The 21,336-nt window shown below is 41.7% G+C and overlaps 3 protein-coding genes across 6 annotated transcripts in view; all 3 read right to left on the reverse strand.

Moving 5' to 3' along the window:
- Nucleotides 1–41: 41 nt before the first annotated feature.
- Nucleotides 42–9,307, reverse strand: LOC115244397 (spectrin alpha chain). The gene is made up of 8 exons (XM_029821991.1): nt 8,806–9,307; nt 8,478–8,709; nt 4,575–8,191; nt 1,569–4,096; nt 1,432–1,486; nt 956–1,334; nt 704–870; nt 42–598 (listed from the first exon to the last, which is right to left on the reverse strand). The coding sequence occupies exons 1-8, from the start codon at nt 8,953–8,955 to the stop codon at nt 470–472; spliced, it is 7,257 nt and encodes a 2,418-aa protein (XP_029677851.1). The 5' UTR covers nt 8,956–9,307; the 3' UTR covers nt 42–469.
- A 1,273-nt stretch (nt 9,308–10,580) lies between these two features.
- Nucleotides 10,581–13,823, reverse strand: LOC115244521 (spectrin alpha chain-like). Its single transcript, XM_029822211.1, has 3 exons — nt 13,298–13,823; nt 12,978–13,201; nt 10,581–10,584 (listed from the first exon to the last, which is right to left on the reverse strand). Exons 1-3 carry the CDS (start codon nt 13,445–13,447, stop codon nt 10,581–10,583), a joined length of 378 nt encoding a protein of 125 aa, XP_029678071.1. The 5' UTR covers nt 13,448–13,823.
- A 3,579-nt stretch (nt 13,824–17,402) lies between these two features.
- LOC115244525 (ecdysone-induced protein 74EF) overlaps nt 17,403–21,336 on the reverse strand; it is a 150,485-nt gene continuing 146,551 nt past the window's right edge. For all 4 annotated transcript variants that reach the window (XM_029822215.1, XM_029822216.1, XM_029822214.1 and 1 more), the window contains one exon: nt 17,403–18,192. In XM_029822215.1, the coding sequence (XP_029678075.1) occupies nt 17,636–18,192 (557 nt within the window). In that variant the 3' untranslated portion in view covers nt 17,403–17,635. The remainder of the gene's footprint in view (nt 18,193–21,336) is intronic.

A 21,336-nucleotide genomic window follows, 5' to 3' on the forward strand; every position in this document is an offset into this window, starting at 1 on the left:
TATTTTAGAGATTCTTATTAAATAAAAACAAAGGCAATGTAACATGTTAAATACATTTATTTCGAAGAATAATATGGAAAGTATTAGACCAAAACTAACTGATATGGCAAATTTAGTATTAAAGATCATATATACATGTATGATCTTTAACATACATCCGACTAAATATATTTTTAAAAATGCAGGTGTCAAATGCATATCTAAAGTGCGTATATTAGAAGAAATTTTGCTTTTCTCTTTATCGAAAGAATATAGACATATTCGTTATATCAGCCAGTCGGTCTAAATAAAGTTAAATCTCAATCTATATGCAGATGTTCTATATAATAAATATATAAACATTAGTCATGCATGGTCTTAAAAAAAAGAAATATGCAGCTTGATGCTGCATGATGCGGTTATAATTTAATAAGCTTGGAAAAATATTAATATAACACGCATATATATATATATATATATAAATGCATAATTAATTCTGGAAAAGAGTGCGTGTAAATTCTATATAGTCCAACGCTGCCGTTATCGGTCGTTCCGATTTAGGATCTACATAAGGTTTCATACGAGCGACACAGTAATCGGCCATCTCCTTTGTGAGGTTCTGAAAAAAAAAAAAGAAAAAAAATAACAAATTGTATTCGTTAAAATATTATAGGAATGAGCATAATCCAGATTTCTGAATATTCTGTAGTATGTTTGCACTTACAGCATATAATTCCTCTTTTGTGACATACGGCCGGTCTGCTGCAGTGATTGCTCGGAACGCGTTCTCTATTTCCTCCGAACTTTGCACATTCTCTGTTTCCTTGCTAATCATAAATGCCATATATTCTTGCAATGATACGTAGCCATCTCTATTAGGATCTACGATGTCTGTGAATAGTAACATTGTATTAAAAATTGATACGTCTAAAATAATATAACATCACAGAAGTAAAAGAATTAAAATGAACAAAACCTAATATATTCTCGAATTCTGGATCAGGTTGTCCTTCTTCCATCATGGGCAGATCATAACCCAAAGCTCTCAGACACGATTTGAATTCTTGATGATTTAGACGGCCGCTCTTGTCCTTGTCAAAGTGCTTGAACATCATGGAGAATTCTTTAAGGGCGTCTTCAGAAACACCAGATTGATTTCTGGCTTGAATCTGCTGCTCTAAATTGTGTTGCATGCGCATTCCCAGTTGATCCAACTGGTCCCATTGCTGTGCCAATCCCACGGTACTGTGCTCCGTATAACGATTGTCCAGAATTAGATGCTCCTCTAAAATAGCTCCCAGATCTTCGATCTTTTTTAGGTCTTGACGACGTGCGCGCACTTCTTGAGTTTTTCGCTGTGAATTTGTAAATGTAATTTATATATAACATAATGCATAACAAAGTTTTTTAAATTCGATCTTTATAATAAATATCTGTTTCAATTACACAAACCTTGGTTGCTTCCAGTTGCTGTTCTAGAGATCCAGATCCTTCCATCATGGATGTTCTATAAGAAAAGAGATAATTTGCATTTATATATCTTTATTTAAAGAAAAGTGGATAAATATTTTCTTCAAAATGATGCAAACCTTGTTTCCGCAAGCCATTGGTGGAAGGCGTTGGCGTGCTTGGCGAATTCCTTTCGTAATTTATCATTCTCCTCCTGCCGCTGCGCTTCCTTCGCGAGTTCAACATCGCGTTCTTTAATTATCTTCTGCAAGTTACGCCAAGTATCCTCCAAAGCCTCCATCGTGAACCACGTATACGGATTGGGCCCGACGTTAAAGCTCTTGATCTGCCTATCGAGAGCAGCCAAGGCTTGGAAATCGGCTTCGGCCGAGGACAAACTGGCTTGGAACTGCGCGTGTGCCTCGCGAAGAGCGCGAATCTCCTCGATACTATTGCAACGCACTGGATCCGTCAGATCCTCCTCGGCGTTCTCGAACCAAGAGTTAAAAGCAGACGCCTTCTTCGCGAACGTCAAATACAGCTCCTCGATCTGTCTAAACTGATCCTGCATTCTTAATAGACGCTGTTTCCTCGCATCAGAATCGGCCAATAGTTTCTGCCAACGAGTAATAACATCGGCATGACGTTTCTGTATACTAGGTGTCTGATCGTGGCCGGAATCAACGAGCATTTCCTTCAATGAGGTGATGTTCTGGATACCCTCGTGCTCGAATGCGTGGAGACCAGCGTCGAAAGTCTCTTGTTTCGTGAGTAGAGTCTGTACGGTGGACAGATCTCGGCCAAACTCTTCGGAACGCACGTGGGTTTCCTTGTCGGCGATCCACGATTCGACTACATCGGCCTTCCACATGAACTGCAAGTATGCCGAATTATCGTTCAACCGCGTCTTCCTGCGAGCCGCGAGAGCTCCAAGTTGCTCCAGTTTATTGCGTAGTTGCGCGCATCTCTGACCAATAGCATCTGCTCGATGATTGCCAGCTTTGATCAGTGTTTCGCCAGCCTCGCAAATATCCTTACAACGTTCACCGTGAGCCGCGAAATCAGTCTCGAACGCATCGTGCTTTTTCAAGAGACCTTGAACAGCAGCCATTGTGTCACCGTAATCTTCAACGGAGAGTAATTGTTGCTTCTCCGTAATCCACGCTTCCTCCTCTTCGACTTTGGCGAGGAACTGCTGATATGTTAAAGATTCATCCAATTTTTGTCCTCTGGTGGCAGCCAATTGCTTCAATTCGGCCCACGCCTGATTGAGAAGCTTTAAACGCTGCTCGATTTCGGGTACTCCCAGATTTGAGACGTCCATCAATTTCTCTCCCGCTTCTTGAACAGCTTGTATGGCGGGTTCGTGGCTACCGAGTTCAGCTTCCAATCTTTTGTGTTTCTTTTTCAAGTTCTGCACGCCGGTAAGATCACGGCCATAGTCATCTGATCCAACAAGAAGCTTCTTTTCCTTGATCCAAGATTCTTCGTCGGCGATATCGCGGAAGAATTGATGAAGAGTGTTGGCCTCATTAAGTCTTGCCTGTCTATGCGCGGCTAGATTTCTGATTCGCTCGTAACGCTCGTTTATGCTCTGTCGTTTCTCCTGAATACCAGCGGCATCGAATTGACCGCTCTCAATTAACGAGTCGGCTTGCGCATTCATATCTTTGATCCTTTCTTCGTGCGCTTGTATATCCGCCTCGACAAGTTGATGCTTCTTCATGAGATTCTGCACTGAGGCTAAGTCTTTGCCGGCGTCTTCGGATGTGAGCAAACTCTCGACTTCTCCGAGCCAAAAATCGAGATCTTTCACGGCAGCGATATAAGTACGTTGTTTATTAGCTTCCTTCAATTTCATCGACTTTTCCGTGGTCTTTTGCGTAAGGTATTCCCACTGGTCAGCGATGGACGCTAGTCTCTTCTGAACCGCATCCTCCGAGCCGGCACACTGATGCTTCTCGATCAGATTACCTCCCATAGCGAGCACCGATTGAATTCGGTCCGCGTTCGCAGCCAATTCGGCCTCGAAAGCTTGATGTTTCTGATGCTTTGACTGTATATTGGCGGGATCCTTGTAATTCTCCTCGGTAGCCAATTGAAGCTTCTCGGCGATCCAATTTTCCATTTCATCGGCGTCACGGGAAAACTGCTGCAAAGTCTGAGATTCGCCTAGTTTGGAGCGTTTCTCGATAAGAGCGTCCTTCAAATGCCGCCAGCGATCTAATACTTGGCAACGTCTTTCGTCGATAGGTTTAGCGGCGTAATGTTCGGCGGCGATCAGCTGATCAGCTAGAGTTTGCAAAGTAGCAATCTTCTCTTCATGTGCGTTAATCGCCTTGTCGAAATCTTCATGCTTCTTGATGAGAGCTTCGACATTGTCGCTGCTGTCCACCGCATCCGCGCTGCTGAGGAAAGCTTCTCGCGCGCTCATCCAATTCTCTGCCTGCTCGCAATCCCTGCAGAACAACTGCAACTCGAGATTCTGATCGAGCTGCATGCGCCGTTGAATCCAGGCCTTTTCCAGCTCCTGTCGCGCTTCAGCCATGGACTCGAGTTTTTCCAATATCTCCACACTGGCATAGTGACTAGATTGCAATAGCTGCTGACCGAACAATTCGAACGCCTGGAAAGTACCCGCCCTGGCATCTATCTCCATTCGATGCTCCTATAAAAAAACGATAGAAATTTATTAAAGTAAAATCTCCCACGACTCATGTTCTCGGATCTTTTGTGTCAATATGCAATTCTGTTTGTTATGTACGATCAAATCCATTCGGCAATAGATATTACGACAAGCAGAAAGGTAGCAATTACGCGAGAAGCATCGAAAATACTCAAACTGTTAATAGGCAATATTTTCATTGCAGAAAACATCGACAGCTTCCTCTCGTAAAAGAAAAAGAAAAGAACAAAACATCATTAACGAGACGGACTCCGCGAGATTAATTTTAGACATTCTCGCCAGGAAATCCGCGATTTCCTCGATACATGCTCAAACGTTCTTATATACCTCTGGAAGTATGCCGTATCGCGCGTCTATCTCTGCTCTGTGATTCTATAATTTAAATGACTCGTAAACGATTCGCCAGATGAGTGATGATATGATTGTATTCGATCATGCTACGATGGAAAATATATTTTACCTGGTGACGTTCGAGCAATGCCTCGGCACCCGTGACGTCTGACGCGAGTTCCTCGGAAGCAACCAAACCCATCATTGAATTGATCCAAGCCATTAAATCGCGATAATCGCTGAGGAATCGTTGTAGATCATATGAATCGAGAAGCTTTTCTTTTCTGCTGTTAGCTTTGGCTGTCAATTGAGTCCATTCTTCATTGATCTCCTTTTGTTTGGCATATGTTTGCTCAGCAGTCTCCGGATGCGATTGCATCAAGCGATTAGCCGTTTCGTCGAGTTGCTTGATTTTGTCTCCCAGAGCCGCTAAATCTCTCTCCAGACCTTCGTGCTTACGCTGTAGAGCCTGAACACTGCGCAAATCTTTGCCCAGATCGTCATTATTCAGCGCCGCGTCTTTCTCGCGAATCCAATCTTTGGTTTCGTCAACGTCTCGATGGAATCGTTGCACTTCATGAGCGGAACCCAGCTGATTGGCACGTTCCGCAGTGAGCGTTTGCAGACTGGTCCATTTCTCGTTTAGATCCTGGATCTGCGTCTGAATCTTCAACGCCGCTTCGGTTTGCCCGAGACTCATCAACTGTACGGCAATTTCATTCATCTCGGCCAAACGCACCTCATTCGCTTTGAGATCGGCTTGAAAATCGTCGAACTTTTTCTGCATTACTTCCACCTGTTCCAGATCCTCGCCCACGTCCTGCACCTGCGCATGATTTTCCTTGTCTTTGATCCAAGTAGCCAACTCCGCGGCCTCTCTCACCAGTACATAGGCTTTGGCCGTTTCGTTGAGCTTGTTTTGACGTTCGCGCGCCAGACGCAAAAGATCATCGTACTGTGCCTGAATCTGCGCTTGTCGCGCGGCGATCGAGCTCTGTTCTCTAGCCAAGTTTTGCTGAGAAGCGCTGAGACCCGCCTCAGGTTCCACGCGCTTCACGTACGCCGCCGGTACAAAACCTTGACGATCGTTCACTTCGACTTTCCACCAGTCTTTGTTGTTGGAGTTGAGAAGAGTCAGGGTGTCGCCCTTCTTCATAGATACTTCCCTAGGAGACTTCTCGGTATAATCATAAAGAGCGACGACGCATTCCTTACCGGTGATGTCGATTGTAGGAGTCTCTTGCTGTCTGCACGCCGCAGCTTGATCTCTCAGTGCCGCGATGGTGCTCGCGAACGCTTCCAAATCGCTGACCAAGGCTTCGTGCTTCTTTAGAAGAGCCTCGGAGCTATCCTCGTCCTTTCCATAATCGCCGTTCATCACTATGGGTCGTTTCTCCTTCATCCACGATTCAGCTTCGTTCGCATCGGCAAAGTACTGATGCGCCTGCAACGAATCGTCTAGATCATTTTTGCGTTGCCGAGCCTTATCTTTCAGTTGTCCCCAGTGTTCGTCCAAAGCCGCCAATCGTTGATTGATCTCTTCGGCGGCGAAGTGTCCCTCTTGCAACATCGTTGAACCCGCCTGGCATACCGCGGCCACTCTCGGCTCATGATTATTGATCTCGGCCAAAACAGCTTGATGTTTCTTCTGAAGATTTTGTACACCGATCAAATCGCGACCGCGATTGGTAGACGCCGCGACCGGTTCCTTCTCGCGAATCCACGCTTCCTCGTCCTCGATATCTCTGAACAGCTGTTGCACTTGAAGGGAATCCAGAAGTCGTTGCTTCCTCAGACTCATGGGACGTTGTAAGGCGCTGTATCTAGCTTGTAATTGATCCTGTTTAGCTTTGATGTTATCGGCGTCAAAGTGGCCCGATTTAACAAACTGCTCGGCCGCTTGAGTGATACCTTCTATTCTATCGGCGTGAGAACCCACATCGGCTTCTAGGAGCGCGTGTTTTTTCTGCAAGTTTTGAACGCTGGTCAGATCTTTGCCGTAATCTTCCGACATGAGTTGTCCTTCTACTTCCGAGAGCCACAGCTCAATATCTTCTACCGTTCGGTTGAATTGTTGCTGCTGGGAAGCCTCCTGCAATTTCGCGCCTTTCTTCTCAGTGGCTCGCGCCAAACTCTCCCATAGTGTCACAATCTCGTCCGTACGGGTGCGTATGCGATCGCTGGCATAGTGATCGCTTTCGATCAATTCCTGGCCAGTAGCCACCATTTCTTCCATGCGCGTCTTATTTGCGTTCAATTCCTGCTCGAAATTCTGATGTTTCTGAACCTTACCGTTCAAATTTGTTGGATCCAAGTAACTGTCATCAGTAGCAAATTTAAGCTTCTCGTTAACCCAGCCTTTAGTTTCGTCGCAATCCCTCTCGAACTGTTGTAGTTTGTACGCATCTTCTAAACGACGGCGTCTTTGAGCTGATTTTTCAAGAAGAATGGCTCTTCTTTCCAGAAGTAGCTGCCGTCGTTGCGCCACATCGTCCGCAGCATAATGTTCACCCTCGATTAATTTTCCAGCGAAATCGTCAAGCACTTTGATCTTCTCTTCCTGAGCTGCCAAGGATTTGTCAAAGTCTTCGTGTTTCTTAATGAGCGCCTCCACACTGTCGAGGGAATCTCCTAGATCTTCGTTGGCGAGAAATGCTTCCTGTTTCGCCATCCACGCGTCCGCCTGTTCCGTATCTCTATAGAACAGTTGTAAATCCACGCATTGTTCGTACAAGATACGCCTCTTCTCCCATAAACTCAAGAGAGATGACTTATCTTCGGCGAGGGAGTTCAATTTCCGCGCCACTTCTTCGGCAGCGTAATGCTTTTTCTCCAACAGTTTATTACCAGCCAATGTAGTTGCGTCGAAGCTATCGGCTCTAGCATCGATTTCTCCCTTGTGTTCCTGATGTCTGTCGACCAAAGCCTCGGCGCCCGCTACATCTTTAGCTAGTTCATCCGCGGAAATGATGGCGCGCATATCATTCATCCACGATACCAAGTCGCGATAGTCGGCTAAGAATCGATGTAAATAATAGGATTCGTTGAGCTTGAGACGTCGTTCTTTCGCTTTTGCGGTCAGACTCTCCCACGATTGCAAGATCTCGGCGCGTTTAGCTTGAATCTGCTTGGAGTGGTCAGCTTCGTGAATGGCGGCGAGACGATCGGCTTCCGCGCCCAATGTATATACCTTATCTTCTAAAGCAGCCAAATCGCGTTCGATACCTTCGTGCTTTCGTTGTAACGTCTGAACACTGGCAAGATCTCGACCGAAATCATCAGATGACAGAACAACATCCTTCTCAGCAATCCAAGCCATAGTTTCATCGGCGTCACGATTGAATCTCTGGATTTCGTGAGCCCCGAAGAGCTTCTCCTGTCGCAGAGTGGCCAATTGTTTCAGTCTTTGCCAGGATTCGTTGAGCTCTTCCTTTCTGCGTAGAATGGTGTCACGCTCGGGATGTCCGTCTAACAGCAATTTGTCTGCCAATTCGTTCACCTCTGTAACTCTATACTCTTGGCTGGCCATGTCTTTTTGGAATTCGTCAAATTTCCTTTGAAGCACTTCCACATGCTCCAAGTCGTGTCCAAATTCATCGGTCGTTACAAAAGCTTCCTTGTCGTGAATCCAAAACATCACCTCATCGCAGTGACGAATGAATTGTACGAGAACCAAGGCCTGCTGTAACTTCAGACCTTTGTCGGCCAAGCGAGACAACAGCAACTCCCATAGACGATGTAGTTCCTCTTTAAATAATCAGATACATTGCATTATTAGATATATCAACAAACAAATCAATTTGCCATATATTCAGTATCTTTTATAATAAAAACGTACTTTTTTCGACTAAAAATACTATGCCAAAACATAATTTGAACATAATTGCAACAATTTCAAAATCTAGTTATTAATATTAAATTCATAATACTCTTGCATGTAAATAAAAACTTGGTAGTATACTTGGTAATATACTTTGGCAATATATTAGAATAATCGATAAAACAAATTAATATCTCTGGCAATTGAATATACCTAATCTCTTGCGAATTACATCGCTGGCAAAATGATGTTGCGCTATCATTTCAGAGCCGGTATTGTCGAGCAGCACGATGGCATTTGAATGAGCGGCGACTTCCGCTTCAAAAGCCTGGTGCTTCTGAATCTTTGCCTGTAGATTAGTCGGATCTTTGTAACTCTCGTCCGATGCCGCCTGGAGTTTCTCGTAAATCCATCCCTCGAGTTCATCCGCATCTCGCTTAAAATACTGAAAATCGAACGCGAAGATAAGTATCGGAACATAAGGTGCCAAACGTCAGAAAATTATATGTCAATCATTGGAAATTAAATGGGAGGGACGTACTTGAAAGCGACGGGAGTCCTCGAGCTTGTCCCGCTTGTTGCGCGCCTCCGACTTGAAGTTGGCATATCGTCCCAGTACTTGCTCTCGTCTCTCCTGAATGTCCTCCGGATTCTCAAGAATCTTCACCTCTTTAGGCGTGATCTGGTCCATGGCTAGCTGAAGTAGTCCACCGACTACTCGGGTACAAGATGGCCACTGTGGGGTGTGGCAGAATCAATTCCGTCGTCGGGATCGATAATTAACGTTTCGCGCAGGCACTGGCAGATTGTCGAATGTACGCGCGATGGTAAATCGTTTCTTTGATAATGCGAAAAAAAACGGCAGTCGAAAGATCCGTACAATTCACCTGCGAACTCGTTCCACTTCGTTCACCACGATTGACGTTCCACGATCCACGACACGACGATTCCACCGGATTCTAAACTTCGTGCGTTCTCGTACGAAGTCGGAAGCATTCGGACGGCGCCGAATGAACGATCAGTCAAATTCCGCGCCAATAGTGGCGATGATACAATCGATCCGGCTATATATAACTTGTGCGTCACATTACGAGGTATGTAATTATAATCTATATTGTATATTAGATTTGATATTTTGACGTATATTTTATATTTAAGATTAGGGAGCACATGTGTTAACAGCTTAAAGAGAAAAAGAGAAATGAAAGCAATCGTGAAAAAATGTGGTTAAAGAACTCTCTGCCGAGATTATACGCGATCTTTCTAACATTTTTCCTATACTACTCTTGTAAAACTTGTATCGGGAAACAAAAGTTGAGTAGTTGAATTTTGTATTTAGTGTGCATTCATATTGTATATAACAACGATACGCTAAAATATTCCATAAATATATATAAACATATTTGTCTTTACGTGTCGTTGCAGATTCAATATGAATACATGCATGCATTATTTTGTATCACTTGTTGTAATGTGTGTCGATCTTCAATATTACATAAATGACAAGCGATACAATTGCTAATCTTATACGATTGCGAACCTTTGATGGTATTTTATCTATTTTCCTCCCGATTTATATAATAATTATAATTTATTTTTATCGCCATATTTTATTTGAATCGACAACGGTAACTTACTTATCGACGGTAGCAATCCACGATATCTGTATTATTGAATGTCGAATAGAAATTAATTATGAAATGAAACTCTTGAGCAGAACTATATTTATATGAAGAATATATTATATAAAAACAATATTTATTTTAGTAAAATTTTTTAGGTTGCTTATGACTGAATCTTTTTTAGAGAAAACTTAGACGAATTTATCAATCATGCAAAAGTAATTTTCAATATATATATTAGAGTTATTGAGAATAAAGCTTCATATTTTATTCACATAATTGTTTATTCTTTAATAAAGACTCTTTATCAATGCGTAGAACAAAATTTGACGATTAATCTTTTATAACGTAACTTTTCCTGGTATAAATTAAATATAAAGTTATTTTAAGAATTTAAACTTTAAACAGTATCAATTAAATGTAATTGTTTTAAGGGTTTAAATATTGTACTCACTATATTTCTGAGATATTATGCATATTAATATGCAAGAAAAAAGCATTTTATCTGTAATCCTACAAAATATTGTTGCGTATACTAATAACATGAACAAAATTGCTTATGCAAAAGTCAAAAACTTAATCGGTTAAAAATTAGAAAATTCAGAAATACTTTCCGCTATAGGAAATAAATAAAACGGCACAAATATATGTATATGTATATATATATTATGATACAATAATCTTTTATTAAATTTCACCTACAAACAACGAATCACAGAACGTTACATTAGAGTTCCTTACGTCAATCCATCGTGTTTTCATATATTTTACAGGTAAATAATTATGTATTTATCTCTCTATTACAGTAAAGTCTTATTTGTTAAAATATCTCGTAGAGAGTGTGTAGAGTGTGGATCATTATGTATATATATAAATTTAATTTACCTAAAAATAGGATTTCTGTTGTAGTGTCCATTCATTGTTTATAAGTGTCTGTTATCATGTATAGAAGTGGTATACTATAGGTACTTTTTTTGTCCATTGTACTCTCTGATATATCTTGTTCTTTTATCATTATATCATTATTTTATTATTATATTAATAATATTATTAATGTTATTACTATTTCCCGCCAATACATTATATTCAAAGTACGATAAAAGTCGTCACGTACCCCAAAGAACTCTGATAAAATTACAAAATTTAATTCTTCACAAAACGATGCTAGGTATATATGTAAAGAGCTTTAAGTACCTGGACAAAGTGACGGTATTTACGATACAAATCGCTAGAACTTTTATATGCATCTTTTTTTTTTTTGTTAGAAGGCAACACGTCTTTGTTAATACGAGAAGGCAATTTGCTTTGTATCATCGGTATGTCTGGTGTCCCCCGAAACGTTGATCGATCTAACTAGCACCGCGCACTCGAGTCGAAAAGATTCCGACTCGAGCGATAAATGCCGAAGGGACCGTTTACAGGCATTATTGGCAGCACTGGATCACTGTTCAAATATGTACTGTATATTTTTTTTTCGTTTCATCGGAATATCCCGAGGCTGTAATGCAAAATCGGCCTGTGTGCACGCGTCGCAGTTACGTTTTAACATCGCGCGTGATCTATACAACTCCTCGTTTCCTTTTCCTTCACCTTACATCATTCTCTTTCTCCCGCGGATAATTCTCGCGAGGATAACCGACAACGTACATTCTTTCTTAAACATATATATTTCTTCGCGACGATTCCTTTTTATGTACAAAAAACTTAGAGCTACGTAGGATACACTTGCATTCGCGCGCGTCACGCGTCCCGAGGCGCCAATAAGTTAAATTTTACTCTAGGGTTACGCGTTTTATTATTATGCGCCCCGGGTGGGCTTTTTCTCTGTTGTGCGTGCGACGTCTCCGATCAGTCTGAGCATGTGAGACCAGAGCAATGTATGTGCGTTGCGACGACTGCGACTAAAAAAAGGGGCCGAACGCGATCGGCAGACGCGTTCTTAGATGTATAAAATTCATCCCCGTACATAACACAGGGGGAAACAGTAAAGAGTAGAACAATAGTTTCGAAGGAGAGACGTCGCGGGCGCACGAGACGGTTAAGCTCCCTACGCGTGTCGCCGGGTGTGACGACAAATCTCATAGAGACACATCAACGTTGCTCCATTTTTACTACATAACATATAATATATATATTTATATAATATATATAATATATTCAATATAATATATATAATTTTTTTTTACTAAATGTAAATTTTTTATATCTATATACACAGAGATATAATATAATGTCTGTCTCGATAATCTTTATACGAATCAGTAACACTAGGTTGCTAAATAATATTCTTGGACCTCGGTGTGTGTGTATGTGTATGTGTGTATGTATATTAGCCAGCACCTTGCGTTGTTGAACTCGTCGGCTCACGAATTGAAAGGGCCAATCCCTTCCGCTTATACTTAAAAAAATATAATGTGTATCCCTCCCTGAGCTCGCTTCGTGAAACTTTGAGAGACGTTGTCTCTCATTCTTTCGCCGTGCTCACATCTCGTCTCTTTTCCTCTCCTCTCGATACCATAATCCTTTCACAGCCCTCATTTCGTTACATTTTTGTTTTTTGTTTCTCTAAACTTTCCTCCGTTTTCGTACGTTTACCATTTGCATGGATATAACGCGCATAACAATTTCCTTAGGTAACACACATATATAAACGTCTAATATACAATAAATAATTTATATATATTTTTCGAATGTACAATTTTCTTTTTCCGATACCTCACGCTTAAGTAATTTGTCCACGGTGTCCTTCCGCAAAAGGTACACCCCGAGATAAAATCTTTAGTTTCCTCTTCTCGACGCGTTAAGAACTAAATTTTGTACAAATTTCAACGATTCGGGCGCCGCCAATCACACGATGCCGATCCGGTCTCGATCCTACGCGATATTCGGACACACGGGAAAGAAACGGACCGCAGGAGGAGGACGAGGTACTGGGTCGGGACCACCTCCGACGACGTCGCGTCATCCGGCGCCTTAATATACATTTACATAGGTATAATACAAGGAATAAACGAAGCCAGAATGAAAGAGAGAAATATAGAGGGAGAAAGAGATGTACATGTGTAGAAAAAAAAAAAAAAAAATAGAGAACTTGCGAATTACATCGCTGGCAAAATGATGTTGCGCTATCATTTCAGAGCCGGTATTGTCGAGCAGCACGATGGCATTTGAATGAGCGGCGACTTCCGCTTCAAAAGCCTGGTGCTTCTGAATCTTTGCCTGTAGATTAGTCGGATCTTTGTAACTCTCGTCCGATGCCGCCTGGAGTTTCTCGTAAATCCATCCCTCGAGTTCATCCGCATCTCGCTTAAAATACTGAAAATCGAACGCGAAGATAAGTATCGGAACATAAGGTGCCAAACGTCAGAAAATTATATGTCAATCATTGGAAATTAAATGGGAGGGACGTACTTGAAAGCGACGGGAGTCCTCGAGCTTGTCCCGCTTGTTGCGCGCCTCCGACTTGAAGTTGGCATATCGTCCCAGTACTTGCTCTCGTCTCTCCTGAATGTCCTCCGGATTCTCAAGAATCTTCACCTCTTTAGGCGTGATCTGGTCCATGGCTAGCTGAAGTAGTCCACCGACTACTCGGGTACAAGATGGCCACTGTGGGGTGTGGCAGAATCAATTCCGTCGTCGGGATCGATAATTAACGTTTCGCGCAGGCACTGGCAGATTGTCGAATGTACGCGCGATGGTAAATCGTTTCTTTGATAATGCGAAAAAAAACGGCAGTCGAAAGATCCGTACAATTCACCTGCGAACTCGTTCCACTTCGTTCACCACGATTGACGTTCCACGATCCACGACACGACGATTCCACCGGATTCTAAACTTCGTGCGTTCTCGTACGAAGTCGGAAGCATTCGGACGGCGCCGAATGAACGATCAGTCAAATTCCGCGCCAATAGTGGCGATGATACAATCGATCCGGCTATATATAACTTGTGCGTCACATTACGAGGTATGTAATTATAATCTATATTGTATATTAGATTTGATATTTTGACGTATATTTTATATTTAAGATTAGGGAGCACATGTGTTAACAGCTTAAAGAGAAAAAGAGAAATGAAAGCAATCGTGAAAAAATGTGGTTAAAGAACTCTCTGCCGAGATTATACGCGATCTTTCTAACATTTTTCCTATACTACTCTTGTAAAACTTGTATCGGGAAACAAAAGTTGAGTAGTTGAATTTTGTATTTAGTGTGCATTCATATTGTATATAACAACGATACGCTAAAATATTCCATAAATATATATAAACATATTTGTCTTTACGTGTCGTTGCAGATTCAATATGAATACATGCATGCATTATTTTGTATCACTTGTTGTAATGTGTGTCGATCTTCAATATTACATAAATGACAAGCGATACAATTGCTAATCTTATACGATTGCGAATCTTTGATGGTATTTTATCTATTTTCCTCCCGATTTATATAATAATTATAATTTATTTTTATCGCCATATTTTATTTGAATCGACAACGGTAACTTACTTATCGACGGTAGCAATCCACGATATCTGTATTATTGAATGTCGAATAGAAATTAATTATGAAATGAAACTCTTGAGCAGAACTATATTTATATGAAGAATATATTATATAAAAACAATATTTATTTTAGTAAAATTTTTTAGGTTGCTTATGACTGAATCTTTTTTAGAGAAAACTTAGACGAATTTATCAATCATGCAAAAATAATTTTCAATATATATATTAGAGTTATTGAGAATAAAACTTCATATTTTATTCACATAATTGTTTATTCTTTAATAAAGACTCTTTATCAATGCGTAGAACAAAATTTGACGATTAATCTTTTATAACGTAACTTTTCCTGGTATAAATTAAATATAAAGTTATTTTAAGAATTTAAACTTTAAACAGTATCAATTAAATGTAATTGTTTTAAGGGTTTAAATATTGTACTCACTATATTTCTGAGATATATGCATATTAATATGCAAGAAAAAAAGCATTTTATCTGTAATCCTACAAAATATTGTTGCGTATACTAATAACATGAACAAAATTGCTTATGCAAAAGTCAAAAACTTAATCGGTTAAAAATTAGAAAATTCAGAAATACTTTCCGCTATAGGAAATAAATAAAACGGCACAAATATATGTATATGTATATATATATTATGATACAATAATCTTTTATTAAATTTCACCTACAAACAACGAATCACAGAACGTTACATTAGAGTTCCTTACGTCAATCCATCGTGTTTTCATATATTTTACAGGTAAATAATTATGTATTTATCTCTCTATTACAGTAAAGTCTTATTTGTTAAAATATCTCGTAGAGAGTGTGTAGAGTGTGGATCATTATGTATATATATAAATTTAATTTACCTAAAAATAGGATTTCTGTTGTAGTGTCCATTCATTGTTTATAAGTGTCTGTTATCATGTATAGAAGTGGTATACTATAGGTACTTTTTTTGTCCATTGTACTCTCTGATATATCTTGTTCTTTTATCATTATATCATTATTTTATTATTATATTAATAATATTATTAATGTTATTACTATTTCCCGCCAATACATTATATTCAAAGTACGATAAAAGTCGTCACGTACCCCAAAGAACTCTGATAAAATTACAAAATTTAATTCTTCACAAAACGATGCTAGGTATATATGTAAAGAGCTTTAAGTACCTGGACAAAGTGACGGTATTTACGATACAAATCGCTAGAACTTTTATATGCATCTTTTTTTTTTTTGTTAGAAGGCAACACGTCTTTGTTAATACGAGAAGGCAATTTGCTTTGTATCATCGGTATGTCTGGTGTCCCCCGAAACGTTGATCGATCTAACTAGCACCGCGCACTCGAGTCGAAAAGATTCCGACTCGAGCGATAAATGCCGAAGGGACCGTTTACAGGCATTATTGGCAGCACTGGATCACTGTTCAAATATGTACTGTATATTTTTTTTTTTTCGTTTCATCGGAATATCCCGAGGCTGTAATGCAAAATCGGCCTGTGTGCACGCGTCGCAGTTACGTTTTAACATCGCGCGTGATCTATACAACTCCTCGTTTCCTTTTCCTTCACCTTACATCATTCTCTTTCTCCCGCGGATAATTCTCGCGAGGATAACCGACAACGTACATTCTTTCTTAAACATATATATTTCTTCGCGACGATTCCTTTTTATGTACAAAAAACTTAGAGCTACGTAGGATACACTTGCATTCGCGCGCGTCACGCGTCCCGAGGCGCCAATAAGTTAAATTTTACTCTAGGGTTACGCGTTTTATTATTATGCGCCCCGGGTGGGCTTTTTCTCTGTTGTGCGTGCGACGTCTCCGATCAGTCTGAGCATGTGAGACCAGAGCAATGTATGTGCGTTGCGACGACTGCGACTAAAAAAAGGGGCCGAACGCGATCGGCAGACGCGTTCTTAGATGTATAAAATTCATCCCCGTACATAACACAGGGGGAAACAGTAAAGAGTAGAACAATAGTTTCGAAGGAGAGACGTCGCGGGCGCACGAGACGGTTAAGCTCCCTACGCGTGTCGCCGGGTGTGACGACAAATCTCATAGAGACACATCAACGTTGCTCCATTTTTACTACTAAATGTAAATTTTTTATATCTATATACACAGAGATATAATATAATGTCTGTCTCGATAATCTTTATACGAATCAGTAACACTAGGTTGCTAAATAATATTCTTGGACCTCGGTGTGTGTGTATGTGTATGTGTGTATGTATATTAGCCAGCACCTTGCGTTGTTGAACTCGTCGGCTCACGAATTGAAAGGGCCAATCCCTTCCGCTTATACTTAAAAAAATATAATGTGTATCCCTCCCTGAGCTCGCTTCGTGAAACTTTGAGAGACGTTGTCTCTCATTCTTTCGCCGTGCTCACATCTCGTCTCTTTTCCTCTCCTCTCGATACCATAATCCTTTCACAGCCCTCATTTCGTTACATTTTTGTTTTTTGTTTCTCTAAACTTTCCTCCGTTTTCGTACGTTTACCATTTGCATGGATATAACGCGCATAACAATTTCCTTAGGTAACACACATATATAAACGTCTAATATACAATAAATAATTTATATATATTTTTCGAATGTACAATTTTCTTTTTCCGATACCTCACGCTTAAGTAATTTGTCCACGGTGTCCTTCCGCAAAAGGTACACCCCGAGATAAAATCTTTAGTTTCCTCTTCTCGACGCGTTAAGAACTAAATTTTGTACAAATTTCAACGATTCGGGCGCCGCCAATCACACGATGCCGATCCGGTCTCGATCCTACGCGATATTCGGACACACGGGAAAGAAACGGACCGCAGGAGGAGGACGAGGTACTGGGTCGGGACCACCTCCGACGACGTCGCGTCATCCGGCGCCTTAATATACATTTACATAGGTATAATACAAGGAATAAACGAAGCCAGAATGAAAGAGAGAAATATAGAGGGAGAAAGAGATGTACATGTGTAGAAAAAAAAAAAAAAAAATAGAGAAGATTTTACAAGGTCTGAGGGGTGTGCCAGGTCGGCGCGTCTCGGCGGGAAGAATCGTTGGACGGCGTTCTCTCGCGCGGATGAAATCCCGCGACGGGCCCGCGACGCCGCAACATAAGCAGCGACGACGATAACGGCGGTCGACGTCGAGCCCGCGTCGAGATGCCGGCGCCGCGTTGCCGCCGCAGCAACAGCTCCTTCTCCTCGTCCCCCGCGGGACGGGCCGGCACCCTGTCTCATGCGCCTGTACAATCGATCTCGACGATGTCCTTCGGCACCTCGACGAACTGATAGACCAACCGTTGGCCGTCCACTTTCGCGAGAATACCGCGTTGATAGTAGTAGCGCAGAGCCCTACCCATCGTCTCGTAATTCATATCCGGCTTGTTTTTGTGCAGGCCCCAGAGACGCGAGACCGCCTTGCTGTCGACCAGCTTGAAGACGCCCCGCTCGCGATTCGTCCACTTGATGTAGCGCGGACAGTATTCCCGGTCCTGCAGCAGCTTGAGCAGAAACTCCCACAGGTACGTGGTCGAACCCTCGCGCGACTTCCGCTTCACCGCGGCGCCGCCGCCCTCGCCCTGGCGCGGCTTCTTTAGCTTACTTTTCTTCGAGCGCGGCGGGAAGCCTAGCTCGAGAAGGTAGAGATCGTCCGAGACCGAGCTGGTGGCCGCCTGGATCACACTCGTGGGCACTCCACCGGGTCCCCGCGGTGGGCTCGGGGTACAGGGGGTCGCGAATTGACCGCCCCCGCCATACATGGAGTTCACGTAATTGTTGTAGCTCTCGGACACTGGAAAAGAAAAAATGCGTCTGCGATTAAAAAAAAAAAAGTCTCTATATTGTTATTTATACGTGTAAGTTTTATCTACATCTAGATAGTTTATATTCGTCTGTAATCTTTTGCATAGGTGCTTAATTATAGGCTTAGCGTATCAAACTGCTTGATATCTTGTAACAGGTATTTAATTACTCTACAACAGTAACGCGGAACCTATACTTTATCGCGTTCATTTATACGAAAGGATCAATATTCTTGCAACCACGTAGAAATAATTTTGCATCGTCGTATGAAACAAAGTCGACTTTGCGAAGAGGAACCCTTCGAGAGGCACGCTTGAATCACGCATCGAATAAATCCTCAACGCAAAGTAACGCTATTATATCTCGATTCGCGGCGGAGGGTCGGAGTCGGCGTTTATCGAGTTAGATTTTCACATCGCGCGGCTTAAGTATGTACATCGCAGTTGAATGAAGCGTGCAATGAGATTATTAATAGCTTCGTCGTTGACGAGGCGAAAGAGGGAAATCGTTGTCATCGATGCCTCCTTTCAATCACCCGGTTCGATCAACAAGTCCGATACTCTCTTTCGATATCGCCAATTTGTTTCTCGCATTTGTTCCCAGCCAAAATCATCCAAATCACTCGTCTCCGCTAGCGTTAAGAGAGATTCTCTTTCCGACGAGCGTTCGAAAAGGCGAAAGGGACGACGAGTTACCGAGGCGGTGAAAATTCGCGCGACGGAAACGCCGTTTGTACGCGACATGTGCGACTTGGTAGAGAGTAGATCGGCGCGTAACATCGATCGCACGCCGGTACGATCGTATACGGACACGAATGCACACGATCTGAGTTTATGCCGCGAGCATAGGGCCGTGCGTTCTCTCATGGGCGTAGGGAGAACGGCCTCGGACAACGCGCGTTCCTCCTCTCTGAGGAACTCTCGCGAATCTCGCGCCGAAACGCAATTTCTCTCTCCCAAGGAATATAATCGGATCTCGGTAACTTATTCTTTTGGAAATTTAATAAATAAAAGCATCTTTTATATATAAAAGTTGTGCGCGTGCGAGGCTAAATAGTTTTATTTTATTAAAGCTTTGACATTGTTTTTGTTGTCTAAATAATTTTATTATTTGAATCCACTTATGAAAATTATTATTATTCGAAATATGATATATTTGTTTTCCTTAAAAAAATAAATTTAATATTTCGAGAGATTAGCGTAGAAAAAAAAAGTTAAAGTTTCTGAAATTTGTGCATCACTGGAAAATATCTTGAATATTTAAGGAGGAAGGGGGCATTAGACGGGAAATGACGAAAGTTTTGAAGTAATATATTTTCTTTGCATCACACACACACACGTGCGTTGAAGAACGATCGGGCATTTAATGCAAGCAAATAAAACTGTTTTGTAAGCTACTTTGTTATAAATGTTATATTTCTTACGATGCGGAAAGCGCGACTGATTTTATTGCGTAAAGACTGTGGATTTTGTAGAGCAAACAATGAACATCCGTGAAAAGATATCGCGCTGAGATATTGGCAGAGAGCAAAAGCTTCGAAGATAAAGTACCTCTGAATAAATCTCGCATCTTTTACGTCACTCGAATGCGTAAATTCTGCGTGTGATTTTTATAGATAAAAAAGAATTCCCAACTTTTGACGTGCATGCGTGCATGTATTATATATACAAACAACATTGCACTACATTGTGCGCGCTGCGAAAAAGGAAAGTTTCCAAACCGCTGCGGGATAAAATCTCGCATTCTTTTATACCGTTGGATGAGACACGCGCATACCAGTGTCTCGTCTCGCGTGATTCTCCCATAAGAAAAAAAAAAGAAAAAAAATAGGAAAAAAAATTCTCTCACATTCGTATTATTTGACGCACATTTGTATTATGCTGCAGGAGAGCAAAAGTTTCGAAGCTGCTGCGAGGCAGGAGAAACGTTTCCCTTACGCCACTGGGTCTGGGAGGAAGAGGAGACGGGCCGAGATAAAGAGACGACCAGCACACAAGAGAGAGAGAGGGTTAAAGCGGAGTCGAGCGGAGCACGGGAGAACGAGACGTAGAAGGAGGGAGACGGGGGGAGGGAATCGGGGGAACTCTGCCTGCAGTATGATAGAGGACTGACCCGAGCCAAGGTTGCACGGGTGACGCCATCAAGCTACTAGTGCATAATAGCGCCGCTCGTTCTGAGGCCGCCGCGACTGCGCTAAAATCGGAACTCGTTCTCCGGCCCCCTCGTACACCCCACCCCCTTCCCCTTTCCCCGTCGTCACCCTTCCCCCAACGTCGCATCAATTCTCTCTCTCTCTCTCTCTCTCTCTTTCTCGTTCTCTCTTTCTCTACCGTCCACCGTTCCTGTCCTCTTCTCGCCTGCATCCTCCTCTCGCGTTGTGCGTTGCAGTTCCGTGGAGACCCCGCGCGGTTGAACGATTCTTGGGGCTCTATTCGAGGTTTTCTGGTTTGGAACGATGAGACGAGAGGAAGAAAAAAAAAAGAGAGACGGAGAAATATTTAGCGTTCTGTGAAGCGATACCTTCTCCGAGTCCGGCAGCAGAGTATAAGCGATCACACGTATCAAATAATGGCTTAATACGATATTTTATATTATACGAAATATTCTGATAAAAATTCTTAAAAATTATATGAGATGGTCTTTAATTGAGAGGTCAGGGAAGAGGAAAAAGTATATGGATAGATATAGATAAGCGTTTTGATGTTATGAATAAAAAAGCGATAGTGTCTTATAATAATTTACGATAGATACACAAAGACAGAAAAGCGTTTATTCGATTTCTCCGGTTAGGTGCAATAACATGTAAATTCACCAAGGTATTTCTCTCTGATTCGTAATTTATGGATATAACATAACATAACGGAAAGGGAGATAGAGACAAGATTTCAATAACTGAGAGCCGCGGTATAAATAGCGCGGGAGAAACCGAGCAAAAATTTGAAGAAGAAGAGAAGAAAGAAGAAGAGGGAGAAAAAGACGGGAAGAGAGAGAAGGAGGCGACAAAAGGGAGGAGAATAGCAGGAAAATTTTCGAGGTGACTCCAAAAATATATGAAGAACGCACAATGTTGTTCTCGAGAAGCGTATATGCATACGAAGCGATAGAGAGAAACGAAAAAGGAGGGAGAGGGAAA

This window comes from Formica exsecta, unplaced genomic scaffold (assembly GCF_003651465.1).
Source record: "Formica exsecta isolate Colony F162 unplaced genomic scaffold, ASM365146v1 scaffold82, whole genome shotgun sequence".
Classification (NCBI taxonomy): domain Eukaryota; kingdom Metazoa; phylum Arthropoda; class Insecta; order Hymenoptera; family Formicidae; genus Formica; species Formica exsecta.

Coding starts and splice junctions, on each gene's coding strand:
- LOC115244397 (XM_029821991.1), bottom strand. CDS start 8,955: ATGGACCAGATCACGCCTAAAGAGGTGAAGATTCTTGAGAATCCGGAG. Junction 8,710..8,805: donor AGGACTCCCGTCGCTTTCAA/GTACGTCCCTCC, acceptor TTCGATTTTCAG/TATTTTAAGCGAGATGCGGA. Junction 8,192..8,477: donor TGTAATTCGCAAGAGATTAG/GTATATTCAATT, acceptor GATTATTTAAAG/AGGAACTACATCGTCTATGG.
- LOC115244521 (XM_029822211.1), bottom strand. CDS start 13,447: ATGGACCAGATCACGCCTAAAGAGGTGAAGATTCTTGAGAATCCGGAG. Junction 13,202..13,297: donor AGGACTCCCGTCGCTTTCAA/GTACGTCCCTCC, acceptor TTCGATTTTCAG/TATTTTAAGCGAGATGCGGA.